Below are 19,569 nucleotides of genomic sequence, written 5' to 3' on the forward strand. Positions count from 1 at the left end.
ATATCCAATTTTATAGTTAACAATGAAAATCTAGCGTTCAATGTTAAAGACAATTCCAAATCATGAGAAAAACATGATTGAACTCATATCCAAAATTTATCCCTAACAGTTGATTTGGAGTAAGAACAATTTAATCAAAATCAAACCAAATAATCAGGTAAAATCAAATCTCATGAACATATAAACAATAGTCATTAATAGGGCTTCATCCTCAACCCTAGTTTAAGAGTTTAGCCGCTCATGGAGTCAAGACACATAATCGTATAATAAAAGAACTCCATTGAACTAAAGCTTACAAAGATTAGAAATTATTCCTAGCTTTCTTCCTTCTCCGCTGCTGCGTGGTTGTATCAGCTCGAGATGGTCTTGTGCGTGGTAAAGTGATCTTTTTGGCCAAAATCTATTGGCCTTCTTAAATAGACATTGCCGAGAATTCATTAGGTAAGAATTCTCCTTTCCTAAATTCCTAGCCATTAGGATTTCTTTCTATGTAAACTAAAGACAATCTTTATTTCTAGTTGACCAAGATTTCGAATAGTTCCCATTGATTGCCTTGCCGTAATAAGCTTGGACCCAACACTTGAATTTATTTTGATCACAGGCTTTGCATTGAATCTAACGGCAAAAATGTGAGTTGTTATCATTTTTTCCTGCAAATTGAATAATTCATTGTTAAAGACAAATAAGACAATAATATAGTAAATTATGCACAATTAAGGGCTAACAACATGTGATATTGGGGCCTCTAAGTGTCAATATTTTGTGCTCATCACATGGAATCAAGGGTGTCGCCTCCACCCTCCACCAAGTCGTAAAGTTCATTGGTTGGAATGGCCGACTGGAAAGCCTTCGTGGAGACCAAATGCAATCAAAGAAGTGCTATATCAGCATGGTGACGAACACACAAAGTGTTTTGGATGTGCAATGCGTTGAGACATCTAATGTCCTAGTCCTAGAAGATGTTGGTTTGCCAACCGAACAAAGATCATACGAAGAGCTTATACGGATACCAATTACTGAAGACGGCGGGCGGTACTTTCTTGTTGGCAGCTCCTTGGACGAGACCGAACGTATGGAGATGTTTGAATTCCTTAAAAGGAACATTGAAGTGTTTGCTTGGACTCCCCAGGAAATGCCAGGAGTGGATCCCTCGTTCGTTTCTCACTTCTTAAACATTGATCAGAAACAAAAAGTCGGTGGTGTAGAAGGTCTGATGTTCAGCTGTTGTGCATATAGAGGCGGTAATGACGAAGGTAGACCAATTGTTGGAGGTGGGAGCGATTCGGGGGATTTTATATCCAACTTGGGTCGCCAATCCTGTTGTCGTACTAAAGAAAAATGGGAAGTTGAGGGTTTGCATCGACTATACAAACCTTAACGATGCTTGCCCGATGGATCGCTTTCCACTTCCTCGGATAGAACAAATGGTGGACACTATGGCGGGATACGAGCGACTGAGTTTTATGGATGCGTACCGAGGCTACCACCAAATTGCTCTGGCGAAAGAGGACCAGGTGAAGATGACTTTCATTTCCCCTCGAGGAGCGTACTGTTATAACGTTGTTCCGTTTGGATTGAAGAATGCTGGGGCTACTTTTCAACAGACCATAACTAAAAAATTTCTTGGGATGCTCGGCAGAATATTGGAGGCCTACATTGATGACATGGTATGTAAAAGTAAGTACGCTCGGGATTACCTTCGGCATTTGGGCGAGGTCTTTGCCGTTCTAAAACAACATAAGCTTCGCCTAAACGCGGAGAAATGTGCGTTCGATGTTGGCTCTGGAAAATTCCTTGGTTACATGGTAAGCCGCCGAGGAATTGAGGCCGATCCAACACAACTCACAGTAGTGCAAAATATCCAAGCTCTAACTACAATCAAGGAGGTGCAACAACTCACGGGAATGGTGGCCGTGTTGAATTATTTCATTCGACGCTCAGATGATCTTTGCCGATCGTTCTTCCAAGCGATCAAGACTAGTCAACGACGGTTCGTGTGGACCGAGGAATGTGAGCGGGCTTTACAGTCATTAAAGGCATACCTTTCCCATGCTCCATTCCTCGTTACACCCCTGCCGGAAGAAGATTTGTACCTCTATCTTGTTGTTTCGGACCATGCAACCAGTTCAGTTCTCGTTCGGAAAGAAGGGATGGAACATCTGCCAATCTTTTACTCGAGCAAGACGATGATGGACTCTCAAACGAGGTATCTGCCTATGGAAAAGTTAGCATTGGCTCTTGTTTCAGCCAAAACAAGCCTTTTGCCTTACTTTCAATGCCATAGAATTGTGGTCCTCACTGAGTTTCCTCTCAAAGCTGTGCTTCGAAAGACGGATTCATCAAATAGGATTTTGAAGTTTTCTCAGGATTTGGCCAACTTCGACATCCAATTTGAGCCCTAAATTGCCATTAGGGGACAGGCTTTGGCTGACTTCTTTGCTGAGCTTACTCCTGGGTTGCAAGATGAAGCCAATGCTCTGGCTACAGCTGCGGAAAAAGCTCGGATCGCCGACGAAGAAGCTTTTGTAGAGTGGAGTGATCCTCTTTCTGAATCCTTGCGTGCTCAGTATACCGCAGGAACGAAAAAGCCTAAGAGAGAATGGAAGCTCTTTTCAGGAGTTGTTTGGCAAATGACGGTCGATGGGGCTTCCAACGTTAACGGCGCAGGAGCTAGGATTGTTCTTGTCTCACCAAGTGGAACCGTTCACGAAAGTGTCGTTTCCATTGGCTACCCGGCAACAAACAATGAAGCCGAGTATGAAGCTCTTATTGTTGGCTTACAACTTGCACTTCGGCATGACGCAGATTCGGTGCATGTCTTTTGTGACTCTCGGCTGATTGTGGGGCATTTGAATGACGACTACCAAGCCAAAGATGAACGTATGAACGCTTATGTTAGTCATGTCTTAGCGCTTTTCAAATAGTTCGACCGAGTGGAGGTGGAATGGATCGCTCGGGAACATAATGATCACGCTGACGCCCTAGCAGGTCTTGCTTCGGTTTACAAGACCTCGGGCAGTCACACCATTGTGTTTGATGAAGTTGAAACTCCTAGTTTCGAGCCATCCGTTTATCCGGTCATGACAATCACACTCGGTCCAAGTAAGATGGATCCAATAATTGCGTATTTAAAGAACCAAGTTCTCCCACCGAACAGAAGGGAAGCACACAAGATCCGTTGTCAGGTAGCTAACTATTTCCTTGATCTGAATGATAATCTCTACCGAAGAACCTTCACTGGCCCCGACCTACGAGTTGTTCATGAAGATCAAGTAGAGAGTGTTTTGGACGAGCTTCACTCTAGAAGTTATGGGGCACATTCGGAAGGACGGACTATGGCCCAACAAGCGCTCACCCAGGGTTATTGGTGGTTAAAGATGGTCAAACAGTAGGAGGATTATGTAAAACATTGTGTTCGGTGTCAGCAGTAAGCGTCACTCATCCACCAGCATGCCTTTCCTCTTAAAATGATCATCAGTCCATGACTGTTCGTGGTCTAGGCTTTTGACATTGTTGGCAAAATGCCAAAGGTGCCTGGCGGATTTGAGTACATGCTTACGGCCACTGACTTATTTACTAAATGGGTAGAGGCTTCTCCACTGGTCAAGACCACAGTCGGGGATGTGGAACGTTTCATCTGGAAGCATATCATTTCTAGGTTCGGCGTACCTTACGCCATTCTTTCTGACAACAGCTCCCAGTTTGTTGCGGCTGCTATCAAAACCTTTTACAAAAAATGAAATATCACGATCCACAACTCATCTGTGGCTTACCCCCAAGGCAATGGTCAAGCCGAGGCGTCCAACAAGACCATCACTTGGGGGCTCAAGCGTCATTTGGATCGGAAGCTCGGCTTGTGGGTTAAAAAGCTTCCTCATGTTCTATGGGCCTATCGTACTACTCCTCGGCAGTCCACCGGCTGCACTCCATTCTCAATGGCCTATGGAATGGAAGCTGTACTCCCCTTGTCCACATTGATCCCCACTACTCGAATGGAGAACTTCAACCACGTTGATAACAATGCTCTTGTGGGTGCTGAGTTGAACTTCGCTGAAGAACTTCGGGATAACGCCAACCTTTGGCATGCGGCGTATCAACAGGAAGTTGCTTGGGGCTACAACAAGAATGTTTGAGCTCGGCCGTTCAACGTTGGCGATTTGGTCTTTCGGATGGTCATCGAGGCAGCAAAGCTGACCAAGCTCAAGGATCCATATGAAGGTCCCTATCAAGTGGTGGAAAAGATTGGTCACGGCGTTTACAAACTCGCCGAGATGGATGGTATGCTAATCGCTAACCAGTGGAAAGCCCAAAAACTTAAGAAGTTCCACGGGTAACCTCGGCGTCCTCCTTTTCTCTTTTGCTCATTTGTAATTTCTATTTTTGTTCGGAATGTAAGCCTTCGGGCATTTTTATTCAATGAAAGTTTGTTTCTCCCCATTTTTGTTTTGCTTGGGTATATTATCTAGCCCAGGGTTCGTGCCTTCGGGTACAGGCACTTTCACCCAATGATCCTTCATTCGGGATGTTTGTTAGTCTTCGGGCAGTTCTTCGTTCAGGCAAACTTCTCGTAGCCCTTGGTAATCCCTTTGTTCGGGCAAAATTCTTGTAGCCCTTCCTCTATACTCGATTGGGTGCAGTGTTTTGGGCTTTGGTTACCCATTCTTCTGCCTTACTGGATTTCCGCCTTACTCCTCGGCAGTCCACTAAGATAGGGGGCTACCATATGGGTAAACCAAATGAAAAGATTTGAAATACCTGGCATTTTTTACATTTTTGGTTACATGAGCATTCAAACTCGTAAGCTTACTTGGTACATGTACATTTAAATAACACAGTAGGCAATCCGAGTGTTGGCAAAATACAAACATTCAAACATTCAGAAGAGGAATCAGAACGAGTAAAAAGACTTGTAAATTTTCTCTTAAAAACTCCCATCATTACAGAGGGCATTGCAGGTGGTGCATCGTTCATTGCAATCCCTTAAAAACATTCCTAACTTTACCGAGGTGTGGCAATAGTAGACCGTTTGGTGCCATCCTCAAACCTATATTAATTACATACTTTGGTGCGACTAAGGCTTACTGTTCGACACCGACCATTTCAATGAAAATACTCAAATTCAGAAAACAAAAACAAACAACAAATTCCAAGGATTAAACTTCGGGAGGAGCGTTGGTTAGAGACTGAGCAGGGTTTTCCGAGGAAACTTGAACACTTGTGACCTCGAGAGGATTAGCTGCTGGCTCAACGTCTTCGGCGGGAGCAAGGAGGGGGACTTCCACCAAAATCCTTCTTTCATCATCAAGCTCAACCCCTGCGTCATCAAGACCTTTGTTATAGCCAAGCATGAAGCTCTCCTTGTGTTGAGCCTCTTTTATTTCAACTTGGGCTTCCACAAGCTCATCTGCCGCGTCCTCCTCGGCCTAGAAGTACCCCTTGTCATAATATTCTTTGAGCTCCTTCTCCATCTCTTTTTTCATCTCTTCTCTATCCAGGGCTCTCCCCTCCTCCAGTCCTTCATCCTTTCCCTCGACCCTGGTATGCTCGGCCGAATCCTGCAATCCCTTGATTAGGTCATTCAGATTTGTAATCTGAAGCTCTTGGCTTTGGCGCACAAGCTCGGATTGCTCCAAGCTCTTCTTGTACTCCTCGGTAACGTTCTGGTTGTGCACCACCGACTACTTCAGCAATTTTGTTTTCTTATCATGCTTGGTAAGATAGCATTGGGCGCTCATAATAGATTACGTGGCCTGTACACAAAATAAGTTAAAATTATTCGAGGAAAGTATAGCAAGCAGACAAGAAATTTATTGCAAGAATGTAAAATCGAAGTTACCCTTCCAACGTGAAAGTAATATTCACTTAGAGCAGCTTTTAGAGAAGGGGGGCTTTGGATGTCCCTCGGCAAGGCAAGCCCGGACTACAGAATGAACGCCAGCGAAGGATCCTCGTTCAAGCTATCAGATTTTAGGATTTGCTTTTTGTCAGGGGTGATGAAGTTCAGCATCCACGGAGTATTGACATCCGAGGCTAACTCCTTTCCCTCCTCTTTCTCTTCTTTTTCCATCTCCTCGCCCCTTGGAAGTTCAACCTCCGAACCTTTTGCCCTCAGAGTGGGTCTGGTCCTCTTGCTGGTAGGAGCGTCTTTTGGGGAGGAAGGGGCAGTTTGAGGTCGTTTGTGAGAATGTTGGGGAATTGGAGCCTTTTGGCTCGGAGCTGATCTTGAGGCCCTTGGCGCTTCAGATTTCCTCAGTTAGGCCTTTTCCCTATCTTTTTCCTCTAGCTTCTTCTGAAGAACGGCTCTTATGCTTCGGGGAGGCATTTCTTCTTGTTCAAGCAATGTCTCTTCGATTGGAAGCCGTAAAACCCCTCGGAGTGGTTTGTCCTTGCTCGGTAGAAGTTTCTCTAGAAGCTCAGTTTGACCTTCAGGAATCTGCTTCTCAGCTTCCTCAGTAGCCTTTTCTCGGATCTGACCTCCATAGGTTGCTTCGTACCTAAGGATTGTTGGGGCGTCTCTTTCTTCCCTCGGAATTGTGAGAAGAGCTGCAATAAGCCCGCAACCCTTTGCTGCCCTCAACAGGTCTTTGTTTAGCTTCGGAGTATCTGCCGAGCAAATAAAGTTAAACAATCATGAAACAACAATCATCTCTATTGTGCAATAATAGACATAACAAAAAAAAAAGATTTATGCTTACATGGATTTCCCCTTCAGGTAGCAACTTCGAATCGCCCGTACTCTAATTGAGGGAGCTGAAAGTTATCCCAAACCTCTAAGTAATCCGAGGCCCATTTCTCTGAATCATACATACCCTCGGGAATAATCTTTACCATATTCCTTCAGGAGCATAGATAATATTGAGAATATCTAACGTTCCGAGACATCATGTAATTCTCAAAAATGTGGTAGGCTTCTAAAGGGAACATTTTTACCTTGGCTAATTTGATTACCGAGTGGATGATACGATAAGAGTTGACGCTCAATTGACACGGCATAAGATAAAAAATGTGAAGGATCTCTCTCAAGGCCCTGTGCATAAGGAACCGAAGCCCGCCTTCGGTGATCTCCATCAGAGGGACCATGATGTGCTCGTCACTAAATCTTATTTGAGATCCTAGGACGGGCGTTATGACAATGTCGTCCGGCACTTCATAAGTCCTCCGAAAAAGATCGATCCCCGTGTGATCCCTGAAACAATCCCAGTATGGGCAGGGATCTCTTCCTGTTCGGTCAGGGATCACGTCAGGATCCAAAGGTGTAATCTTTCTATGTACCCTCGGCACTTGAGAATATGACTCGCCGACAACACTGATCTCTTCGTCTAGCCGACTCGATGAAGCAACAGGTGTCTCCCTCTCAGATTCACCCTCGTAAGCTCCACCTTCGATTCCTCCTTCTTCTTTTTCATTCAGAGCCTCTGCCCCTTTCTCTGAAGACTCCCGTCAATGTTTATAATATTGGGATCGGGACCCATTGCTTGGAGAGGGATTACCTTGGCTGGATAATCAATCCCTTCGATCCCCTCGGATATCCCACCGCTCGGTCCAATTCGGTAATTCCGAGCTTCCTCTTTGATTATTTCGGCAAACTGAGGATCGACCCTACGGAAGGCTGATGCGCCGGAGTCTACTGATTGGGAAGACTTTCCAGATGAGGTTGACTCTGATGACTCCATACCTAAAGCATAAGTGCAAGGGATAAGACCGTTAGCGAGTTGCATGGTCAAAATTCCTAGCGTGCCTATTGTTCAACGTGTTCTACTATTCCCGAGCGTGTCCCAACTTTTCTGAACAACGATTTGTCATACTAGGATTCCGAGTGAAGGACTCTATTGAGCTTTGGCGCGGTCATATAGAAGCCTTTGTGGAACTTATTTTTTCCTGTCTTCCTTCGGAAGAACACGGACGAATTTTTGTTAGAGTTCGGACGAACACGGGTTGAAGATGTATATGGGCTCGGAAGAACACATGAACATCTTCAAATTGTTCCATAGTGTTCAGGCGGTTATTCCAGTCAACATAAAAGGGAAAATCCGATTTCTTGGGTCAAAACGTGCATGAAAATCATGCAAATGTAGTAAAAAGCATCAAGAATCGAGAAATACCTGAAAACCAAGAAAAATCTGTGATTAAATGCTTCAAATCTTCAAATTTCTAGTAGTTTTCTGGTGTTGTACTCCGCTCTGCAGATGAAACGATCGAAGGATGAAGAGGAAAAGTGATTTTCTCTCTCCATCCTCTTCTTTTTATACCTAGGGTGGAATTCGAAGCAGTTCGAACCCCCCATCCGTTGGATTCTGGCGGGAGATTGATGTGTTGTTCGATGGGTGACACGTGGTGACTGATGGGAAGCGCCGTACCATGAACCAATGACAAATTGACGCGTGGCACATTTTTGAAAATGGCGGTTACAGAAGCATTAAATACCAACCTTGACCTCAGAGGGTTGGCAACTCGGATTTAGGGAGTTCCTTGGAACCTACCTTTTTTCTTCATCCTTTGTTCGGCCACTAGTTTTCAACTTCTCCTTCCTTACCGAGTGTGAGAAGCAGAAGTTGAGGGGCTATTGTAGTGGGCCGAAATATCCAAAGGTTCAAAAGGACCAAAGAGATGTCACTACAGACTTACGGTTCAATTGTCTCAGTTCATCTGTAAGTCAATACGCATCCTGACGTTCACATCACATATTTGCCGAACGATAAGTGTACCTTTGAGCATCTTGTCAAGCTTCTTAAGAATAACCGAACGCTTGATACTAATTTCATTCGGGAAGTACCTCTATCGCTCGGTGAACTCTTTTCATTCGGTAAACCTTCTATTGTTCGGTTGACGTTGTTTACACTTGGAAGGACTTTTAGTATCTAGTTATGTGTTTGCTCGGTATATCATTTGGTAATCGCCTTTGTGGAATCTTCTAGAAGATTCTAATAATATGTGGATTTTCATCTCTGATAATCGGAATGACATCTCTGATTGATGTGACTTGTCTGACACTGACAAACGCGACTCTGCAATCTCCAAGAAGCGGCATTCATTAAATGCTTCTGACAGGTGACATCACCCAAACGTGGCAAGGCACGTGGGCTGCAGGACCAGCCTGTGCAACACTCTATATCTTTGCTTATAAATAGAAAAGTGCCCCTTTGAGGATATCTCTCTGATTTTTCCCCTGAGTTACTCTCTTCTCTCACCTGGCAAATTTCTTACCAAACTTCTTTCTTATCCACTTACTGACTTGTTCATTGGAGCTTCTTCCCGGAGGAACTCCCCCCTCCGGTTCTGCAGGTACACAAAGATCAACTTGGCACCTCCACAGTCCATCAAGGAGAGAAATGGGTTCAAGAAGATCACGGTGAAATCAGCCCCCCACAGTTAGCAGAATCATGGCTCGGGTGTGTGTGACCTAGGAGCCCGATGGAATCTAAAATGTTGGTTAGCGGTACTAGTGTCGTGTGAAAATGGTGAAAGAGCCAATGAAATGAATAAGACTGAGAACCCGATGGAATCTGAAAGAGATGGTTAGCGGAATCAGTGCTTTTGGGTGGAACAAATTAGCCTGGGAGCCCAATGGAATCTGAAAGATGGTTAGCCGAACCAGCGCTCGAGAAAATAAAATGGAAGGTGAAATCAATACTGATAAAATGATGACACGAATTACGATATGCTACGTTGACTCTGAAAAGACATTGACACTTTTGTTGAATTGTTATTTATATGTTGAACTGTTAAATCTCTGAGTTTTACTTTGCAAAGTTATATATTATTTTTGTTAAAGTATGGGACATAGGGGTAGGAGTTAGCTATTGAGCTTAATTGCTTACGGTGCTACTTTTTGTGGCCCTGACATCTTATGCGAGAGTTTAGATATGTACAGGTGAAGTACTATAAGTCAGAAGAGTACGGTGTTGATCAGAGACTTGTTGAGAAGGAAGAAGAATACGAAAAATGGATTACCTTAGTGCCCACCTCTATCTGTTAAATAGATGTAATTTGAATTTATGGCTTTTTAGAGTTTGTAATGACCTTATATTCATTTCTATTTAATAAATGTTAGAAATTTATTAAATTAACGTTCCCAAAAATCGGGGTGTTACAGTCCACTAGAGACAGATTGGTCAGTTGGGGTGTAGCTGCGAGTTCCCAGTGTGTGCTGTGTTTGAATGGCATGGAGTCTCATAATCATTTATTTTTTAGTGTGACTTCTTTGATGCTATTGGGGGGCAAATTATGATCCGTAATGGCATTTATAAGTCTGTTGTGCCTCTATCTCAAGAGCTTGAATAGGCTGGGCAGAATCGTGCAGGTAAGGGTTTCCGGAATTACATTTATAAGCTGTCTTTAGCTGCTTCAGTTTATTTTCTTTGGGGTGAATGGAATTCCAGAATTTTTCAAGGTAGATCCAGAGGTGTCCTTGAAGTTGTTCGTGCTATTTTTTATGCCATTCGAGCCAGGTTAAGTTCTTGGACTACAGTGAAGTTTACAGCCCAGAATAGGAGTTTGTGTGATGACTGGCTTCTAGATTGTCGAATTTTTGGGATCAATACGTGTAGATAAGAGTTTGTGTTTTTGTCATTTTGAAACTGATGTATAGGTTTGCCAGGGGCATACCCCTGTGAGTTTTTATAGCTTCCTGCGGTTTTTTGGTTCAATAAAATTTTTACTTAAAAAAAAAAAAAAGGGTCCATTACTCATGTATAATTATGTTCACATATACTATCATACATGCATAAATGCCCACAAGTCCAGAAAAAAGAGATACGAGAAGAGCAGGAAGTCTATTGCGTAAAGAATAGCTTGAAAATTTGAGATATAGTAGCTTGCAGTACGTTTATAGACAGTATCGGAAGGAGATTGATTTCTAATGGCCATCAATACTGATGGATCCAAAAAACTTAACAAATGCATCAACAAAATAGGAAGTTCAAACCACACGATGCCGAAAACTAAAATCACAAATTAGCCGTAATACTATTCCTGGACTTTGAATCATAAACACCATATTCCACCAAACAAATCAAAATAAACCCTCTGAATTAGGAAATCACAAGATTTGTCCTTTTCCTACCGGAATATGATGACGGAGGTGGAGAACGGCCGCATCCGGTAAGAAAACAGTGTTATGTTGAAATCTCTCGATGAGGAGAAAATCCCTTGATTTTTTCGATGAAAACAAGTATGAGAAGCCTAGCATAGCTGAGAAAGTAAAGTAAAATCGACAATCAAGATTTCAACGATTAGGGGACCGGTGCAAAAAGATTCAGCGCCTCTTTTCCCCCTCTTTTTTTAGACGCTAGCTTATCGACAGCCTCCACCCTCAACAGCCCCAAGGGAAGCTAGCTGGAGAGAGAGAGAGGGGGAGAGATACACATACCAAGAGGAGAAAGTGAGAGATTGACCGGAGAAAGAGTGGCATAAACGGTCTCTAGCTGTGGAGGAGCGAGGTGCGGTACAAGCTCTAACTCTATGGTACCGCAAGCTGGTTTTGCTTGTGAGTTGTGAGCAATGCCAGGGATCCCGTAAAGGTTTTTCGAAAATGTTCCGGAAAAAGACATCAAGTGATTCAGATTCACTTGGATGTTCAAGTCCAACATATCAAAATGAATCACAATCATTTTCCTTTTGGGGACATTTTCGGAAAAAAAATAAAAAATCAAGGTCATAAAATTACTTTTGTTGCTATCCTTTTAACCGAACAGACCACATAAATCGAGCTCGAGTACCTTGCTTTTGCTTTTTAAAAACAGTACAAACTTATCAACATAACAAAATCCAATTCCCACACCAAAAAAAAACACACCCTTCCTAAGGCACTTTAGCACTCTGCAGTATCATAAACTTCCGTCTGTTGATTCCTCCGACATGCTCGCTCAGTTTCGCCAAATGTGCCATCCGCCTTTTCGAAGATTCGGAAGGTCCCCCCCCTTCCGGCTTCTTATCCGAGTTAACCGAATCATGTTCATTGCACTCTAAGCTCTTATCAGACGAAGGGCTTTCCTCACCCGAAACCCGAATAATTTGCTTCAAACTCTCCACCACCTGACTCATCATTGGCCGATCCTTTGCGCTCTTTACCAAACACCGGTCCGCCAACTTGGCAATTCTACGGGCCCCAACGAGTGAGTACTGATTTTCAAGTCGCGGGTCCATTATCATGCTGAATCTTTTGCTATCGGCAGGGTACTGTTTTACCCATTCCAGAAGTTTCTGCTCCGTTTTGGGGAGGTTTCTTTCAAATGACCGCCTTCCAGTGAGGATCTCATACAGTACCACACCAAAACTCCATACGTCGCTTTTAGTCGTCAAATGTCCTGTTTCGATGTAATCTGGAGCAGCATATCCATATGTCCCCACAACCTAATCACAAAATGCAAGTTTCTCATGACCTTTTACCCTGGGGACAATGGTGGAGCAAGAAAAATAATCTACATTTAACAAAGCATCAAAATTTCCCCATACATTATATTTTCTATCGAAGTACTCCGTGAGTCCAGAATATATCATTACAAGTGTAAAATTTGAGTGTTGGAAAACGAGCAACTTTTATGTGCCGAAGACTAAGAGGGGAAGAATACAGCCTACGAGAGTCCGGATCATAGAATGCATCTGCATGCTACAGCCAGATCATAGGATGCATCAACAGTTGATCCCTTCTATGTTGACAAAAGTGGGCATGGGAAGATTTGACATTGTATTGGTGTACTTATTGCATCCACATGCATTTCTTTAGAAGTGAGTTTGGATCATGGGAAAGAAAATGTCCTTGGAAGATAAGAAGATAAATGAGGTGAAGAAGGATAATTTATTCTTTGGTTTCATTATCATTTTCATTCCTCTCGATAAATCCCACCAAATCCATGATCCAATGCAGCATACGTAAACAAGTATCCAAGTTAATCTCACAAGACACGAGTAAAATCAAGGGAAAATGAAAACAAAAACTTTTGCAAGCCTATGCTGCAAAATCCTTCTCCGTTTACTTCACTAATTGTATACATATAAGCTTGATTTTTCCAGTTAGAGTTCTATAATTTGGAACTCAACGCAAATTCGCGTAATGACGTAGTACACAACACCCTTAAAAAGCAACCCACTATGGAAATTCTAAGTCATTTCTAGAACATCTACAATGATAAGATATGCATTCTTTCATGAACTATTGTTGTGTATCACTATTAATTTCTTCTGCCATGCTATTGTGACTTTTGTCTACTCAAACTCAGTCTGAATTTTCAGCAATTTTCCAAGCTATATTCCTGATTCTATCACAAAATTTTCAGGAGAGTGTGCCTAGTAACTTCCCCAAAAGATCGCGTGCGTGTGTAACGCATGGTCCAGTTTCACAATAAAGTTCATATACGTACCGCTGTCGAAACATGACTGTGTCCAGCTGTCGGCCCTTCCCGGGCAAGCCCAAAGTCTGAAAGCTTTGGTTTGAAATCCTCATCCAATAGCACATTTGATGCTTTAAAATCTCGATATATGACCTTCATCATCAGCATTGGCAATATTGGAATAACCACAATGAATGGAAACATATTCAGTTCTATAACCATATCAACATGCATAACAGAAATATATCAAAATAACAACAAAAGAAAAAAATCAATCCTCATTTTACTGGGAATCGCAAGAACAATTCCACAGTAAGTTGAAAAATATCACAAAAACAAGGGCTGTAACAATTCATTTTGAGAAAAGCAAAACTTTCGACTAGGCTGAGACCGCTTCAATGATATCATACGTAAATAACAGCCCAAGCTCTACTCTGCTTCGTGAGTGAAAAGGGACTTCAAATTGTGAGACAGATGTTGCTATCATGATATCTAAGTGTCTAGGTCATATAGTATTTGCCAAAGTTGTTCTAAAGAGGTCATCATGCCCTATGTTTTCACTTTCTGACTTCTCTGGTAACATGTAAAGTTATTCAGCATAGAGCAATTAGAATATGGCTAAAATTCTCCATGCTCTCAAGAAGGGGAAAAAAGAAAAGAAAAACTGAAACTTTAAACAAGAAGTTTTGGTCCACCAATCAAGGAACCTTCTGTTTAGGTCACAGTCTGACAGACACAAAGAAATCAGGTTGATTGATATTTCTAACTGACCTTCACGTCAGTGGAAACATTTTACAATCTGAGTCTGTGAAAAAGTCAACCAATTAAATGTTTAGGATCTCCTAACTGAGCTAGTAATAGCACAAACATAATAGGAAAGATCTCGTTGTGTTATTATCAACAGAAATGATAAGTCTCCCCCAGTTTACCAAACTTACCTTGACTTAGGCTCCATTTGTTGGAACATAAAATATTTTTCATGTAAAATAAATTTGCCAACAAGACAATTTTCGTTTTCATTTTCCAATGTTTGGTTGGTAATTAAGGAATCGAAAACAAAATTCCTAGTACAACAGTAGCAATCAAAATTCTGGCTCCCATAATTCACACAAACTAAAGATAGGTACTCCATATGAGAGAGACAGAGAGAGGGAGGAAGAAAATTCAGGGATCTCAAACCTGTGTATAGAACTTCGTTGAAATAGAACATACATTTCTATATACATGTCCATATAACGTATATGAGAGAGAGAACAGTTAGAAAAACAGAATAGGAGATGCCTTCATGAATAGACTTTTAGATCTGGCACGTGTGTGTGTGTGAGAGAGAGAGAGAGAGAGAGAGAGAGAGAGAGAGAGAGAGAGAGAGAGAATTCGGGCTTTAAGGAAAGAAGAATTTTGGCAGCTGGGTTGAGCGAGAAAGACATCGGATGCTACTTGTAAAATGACTTGCGGACTTTCTTTCAAAAGTCATTTTCCTCTAATTGCATGAAAAGGTTTTACAAGTAAAACATTTTTCCCATCTTTTCTACAACCAAACACCGGAAAACAGGTAAAATACGTTTTATGTCCCAGCAAAACAGAGCCTTAGTCCCTGCATTGTGGTCATCTGTGATGTTTTACCTAACTCTAAATGAGTCATTGAGACAGCAACAACAAAATCATTTCAGGCTTTTAGCATTGTTTCCTTCTGATGATCCCATCCTTTCTGTAGAGGCATTGTCCCATATTGAGGGTTTCGTGCAAAACACTTCTTTGAAGACAACTTCTTTTTTCTCAGACGGTGCCTGATCACTTCGTTGATCAATATTACCTCGACGGATAATCATAACTTGTCCAAACATTGGTAGAAGTTAAAGATAATATGTACTTTTAGTAGACAAAGTTTATGAATAAAACCTGGACTTCTATTTCTTCATGCAAATAAGTCAATCCTTGAGCAGCTCCAAGCGCTATCTGTACTCTCCTTTCCCAAGAAAGCGCTGGGAAAGCTTTATTGAAGAGATGATCTTCCAAGCTTTTGTTTGGCATGAACTCATATACAAGGAGCCGTTGGATCCCTCGTTCTCCATCTATAGCACAGTATCCAATAAGTTTGACAAGGTTTGGGTGCTCCACAACCCCGAGAAAATGTACTTCTGCCACCCATTGCTTATGCCCCTACATGAAAAAGACAAACAATCATCAGAGACGACGAAAGAGCAGAAGAAAAAGGCCTATTGTGAGATTGCCTTAAGCAAACAAGAATTCTGTTCGACATATAATGCAGAGATTCTAACACAAGTAGGCTACATTTGAGGTATAGGAGGGACAACGAGCTCCTGCTATCTGCTCACATTAACCGAATCCATGGCTTTTTATACATCCGCCTGCACAATGATTGAACTATTTCCATTCCTATAGACCATCCAAATATATGACTTTGTTGTAAATAAATGGCAAAAAGGGTTGAATCAAGCAGTTGAAAATGGGGTATCCCCTTTCAAACCCAATTCCTCATTACGTGATTTAATGATACAAAGCGAAAATCTCCCCATTGTGGCATTCCTCTTACACAAAAATGAGACCTCATGTCAACTAAATCCTCTGCTCTGTTAAATATGTCAAATTAGATGCTTTGACCTAAAAAATCATTAGTAATCACTAGTCAGTTGTTGACTCTTCCACCCATTAAGTAGACAACATTAACAAGAGTTCGTAATAAACAGTGATTTTTCCACAACAGCTTTTTGAGTTAATCTCTCATACCAAGATGTAATTTCAACCAACGAGATGAAGGCATAGTAAACCCTCAAGTGTTAGTTCACGAAAGAAGTACGAGAAGATTCCAGTTCCAACAAGGAGCTACCATCATAACAGAATTATCTCCAAGACATCGAATCCCAAGTAATGCCCATAATGTCGGCATACACTGAGCTCAATTCTTTTGGTCCTATTTCTAAAGACAAGTCATTTGTTCAAATTTTAAACAAAAATCAAACTCCACATCAGTCACGATGCTGCTGTGGTGCCCATCCTGGTGATTTTAAAACTACCATGTACTATTAGCGAGAAACACTCAAATGATTGCAAAGTAGCTAGGCAAGCCAAATAGAGTCAAAACCTATACAAATCATATATTTAAGCCCCGTCTTTGGGAGAAAAGATTCACTTTATAGGCCTAATGATCCCATTTAGGGAGTATGCAAAAGGGTAAAGTAAGTTGGGTTGCTTACATTGGTAGCAAAACAAAGCCCAAGTTTACACCTTTTTCATGCAGATTAAATCATGCAAAATGCTTGGTATAGATTTGTCATGAGATTACAAAGAGAAAGGAATAAAATAAGGTTACAACAACATACAAATACAAACAGGAAGACATGAGCCACATTCCTACGTAATTAAAGGCCGCAAAATTCATAGCAGGTGCTGCTAATTGTATTTCCCAGAGAATTTAGGACACCAAGCGCATCAGTTTTCTGATGTTCAAGCAACAAAATTTTCATTAAATGGCACTAGTATAAATTTGGTGGTGCTCCAATGCAGAACAAGATTTAGGTGCTTCTCAATTATCACAAGCTATTCAGAGATAGTTTTGAGGAATGAGGTCCTGCCCTAAAATCAGCCACAGCAAAACTCCCGAAGAAACTATTTGTTTCTACAACACAAATTGCCATGAAGGAGATCATCTCTTGAGCTTTCTTTCTTCACAACTTTAGTTCGGATACTAAATTGAAAACCTGGCGCAACAGCAAACAAAATAACACTAATGTTGATAATAATTATTCCTGAAACCCAATTCAAAACGATGTTCACAAGGATATTACAAAAGTTACCATGCAGAAAAGCCTATCTTATTGAAGATACACATTGATTTATCCAACGGGGTATCATTCTGATTCCTACCACAATGTTTAGGTGACGAATAGTTGCCCTTAAAATCCCTGTCACTCTATGTCAATCCACTTCAACCACAAGATGCGGTAGGAACTCAAACATGTGATTCCAAAAAATCATGATCATGCAAATTGAAGCACATTGTGACAGGGGAACATGGATTTTGGGGACCGAGGATCCATGTGCCCAAGATTTAATCCCTCCAAGGGCTTCCACGGTTCCACCAGCGCATATGCGGGAACTAATCAGAGGAAATTATGTATCTCTTGCTTTCACCGCACACGTTGAAGAAGATGTCATTAATTTCGTTCCATACAATATAATTCTAGAGAGTATGCAAACGTTGGCAATCTTAAGAATTCAAGACTACATAATATCATACTCAAAATCAATACCTGAAAGCTATTTCGATTGAGCATTTTAACGGCGACTACAGTAGAGTCACCCTGTCCATCTGCAGGATTGATTGAGCCTTTGTACACGCTTCCAAATCCTCCTTCCCCAATCTTAAGTAACCTACTAAAGCCATTAGTCGCCTGTTTGAGCTCAGAGAATGAGAAAACCCTCAAGTTCTGTGACTTTTCTTCATACAATTCCGGAATACTACGGTGTGAAGTTGCTGAACATGAAGATTTAGTCTCTCTGCCACCTGCCGATGTCTCGGATTTGCTAGGGTCTTCTAGTATTGGCGCTGATCTTTGTTCCCTACTTCTAGTTCTGTCTTTGAAATACGTGAAACACTTCATTTCTTTGGAAATGGAATAGGAACTTTCAAGATTATCTCTAACCTCTCATTCAATTCCTGCTGGCAAACTATAACGAGCATTAGCACTTATATGCTGCTTTGAACCGTAACAGATATAGCGATATGAATACATACGTACACACATATACACTATATCTTTATATATGCCTATTGAGAGAGAGAGAGAGAGAGAGAGAGAGAGAGAGAGAGAGACTAGGCACCAACAAGAAAACCCAAATTAAATAACACACAAATTGTAGTTGAAAAAACATACACGGCAATCAAAGGAAACTGAAATTAGATGAACGGATGGACGAATTAAATTATTCAAAGACAGGGGAAAACTATGGAGAAAGTACAGAGGTGGAGAAGTCAAAGCAGGGTGAGAAGAAAAGGCCAAAGAAGCAAATATTACAAAAACCATGAAAATGAAAACCCAAGAGCTGAATTGCCCTCAGATTTGAACAGGAACAAAAAACAAAAAAAACAAAAAACAAAAAAAAGCGAGTCTACAATTGAAAGACCTGGGTAGAAATACGAAAAAAATGGAAAATCAACGAGGGCAGGGTAACCAATTTTTTTAGAGAGAGAGAGAGAGAGAGAGAGAGAGAGAGAGAGAGAGAGGCCAGCTACAAGAAAGAGAAATTGTTGTGGGAAAAAAAACTCAGAGGTGACAAAAAGGATGAACAAATTTGAAAGGGAATTGACAGGAAAAATGACGAAATACCTCGGGACACTTTATTTTTTGCAACGATACACCTCAGGATGGAGAAGTCAAAAGCCGCAGTGAATACAAGAAAAGAAAATAAACAAATAATGAAAACCCAGAAGCTGAATTCCCAAATCGCAACACCCACATAAAGTCTTACTAAAAAAACACCAGAGAAATCAAAAGGGAAAACCCATGAATGAAAGAAAAATCAAGGATGTCACGAAGAACAGGTTAAAGCCCGAGGGCCGAGACATGCATGAAACGAGAATTGGATGAAGAAAACTGACGCGGAGATGGATATGGTAGGAATTGGGTTTCCCTTTGTTTATTACCTGGCTGTATGCGTGTTTCTTCTTCCTCCTGAATTTGCTCACCTGCCCCGACTCTCTTCTACTTCTAACCGAGTCTTTCCACTTGTTTGACAAGCTCTGGCCACAGTCACCGCATTGAAATTTGAATACAATAGTAGTACTCTCTCTCTTTTGCTCTCCCTTCTATATCTGGCACGTCTCTGGGGGAGACAGAAGAACAGAACCATCTCTTTCTCTCTCTCTCCCTCCAACGAGAAATGCTAAGTGCAAAGAAGATGGACAAAAGATTGATCCTTAAAGTATACATGAACGGCTTAAATGTATTGCACAGTAAATCTGAGCCATTCATATACATTTTAAAAGTCAATTCTTTGCCCATTTTTTTTGTCTCTAGCACTCTTCCTCTCCAACACGTGTGTATGCCGATATGGTTACCTAAAGTTTCCTTTCATAGTTCTTGGGTTTGACAAAATGGTGTCCCATAGGGTGTGACTGTAGCAGTGTTCCAATCGGAGCAACCCCGGTCCTCCACAAAAGGTCTGCTATACAGAATGGGTCCCGCCGGATTCGCGAACCCTGTAGAGTGAAGTATATGAT

The 19,569-nt window shown here is 41.6% G+C and overlaps 2 protein-coding genes across 4 annotated transcripts; one reads left to right on the top strand and one right to left on the bottom strand.

The window, feature by feature from the left end:
• Window positions 1-1,436: 1,436 nt before the first annotated feature.
• On the top strand, window positions 1,437-4,133 carry LOC131329231 (uncharacterized). Its single transcript, XM_058362323.1, has 5 exons — window positions 1,437-2,206; window positions 2,414-2,810; window positions 2,925-3,380; window positions 3,501-3,630; window positions 3,781-4,133. Exons 1-5 carry the CDS (start codon window positions 1,437-1,439, stop codon window positions 4,131-4,133), a joined length of 2,106 nt encoding a protein of 701 aa, XP_058218306.1.
• Window positions 4,134-11,642: 7,509 nt separating this feature from the next.
• On the bottom strand, window positions 11,643-19,222 carry LOC131318958 (probable serine/threonine-protein kinase PBL19). 3 transcript variants are annotated; one of them, XM_058349049.1, is made up of 5 exons: window positions 18,994-19,222; window positions 17,600-18,006; window positions 15,228-15,488; window positions 13,359-13,481; window positions 11,643-12,351 (listed from the first exon to the last, which is right to left on the bottom strand). In XM_058349049.1, the coding sequence occupies exons 2-5, from the start codon at window positions 17,948-17,950 to the stop codon at window positions 11,800-11,802; spliced, it is 1,287 nt and encodes a 428-aa protein (XP_058205032.1). In that variant the 5' UTR covers window positions 17,951-18,006; window positions 18,994-19,222; the 3' UTR covers window positions 11,643-11,799. The 3 variants fall into 3 exon arrangements, with proteins under 3 accessions (XP_058205032.1, XP_058205024.1, XP_058205017.1); XM_058349041.1 differs by having other exon boundaries at window positions 17,600-18,009; window positions 18,994-19,216; XM_058349034.1 differs by having other exon boundaries at window positions 17,600-18,017; window positions 18,994-19,216.
• Window positions 19,223-19,569: the final 347 nt, after the last annotated feature.

This window comes from Rhododendron vialii, chromosome 1a, assembly GCF_030253575.1.
Source record: "Rhododendron vialii isolate Sample 1 chromosome 1a, ASM3025357v1".
Lineage (NCBI taxonomy): Eukaryota > Viridiplantae > Streptophyta > Magnoliopsida > Ericales > Ericaceae > Rhododendron > Rhododendron vialii.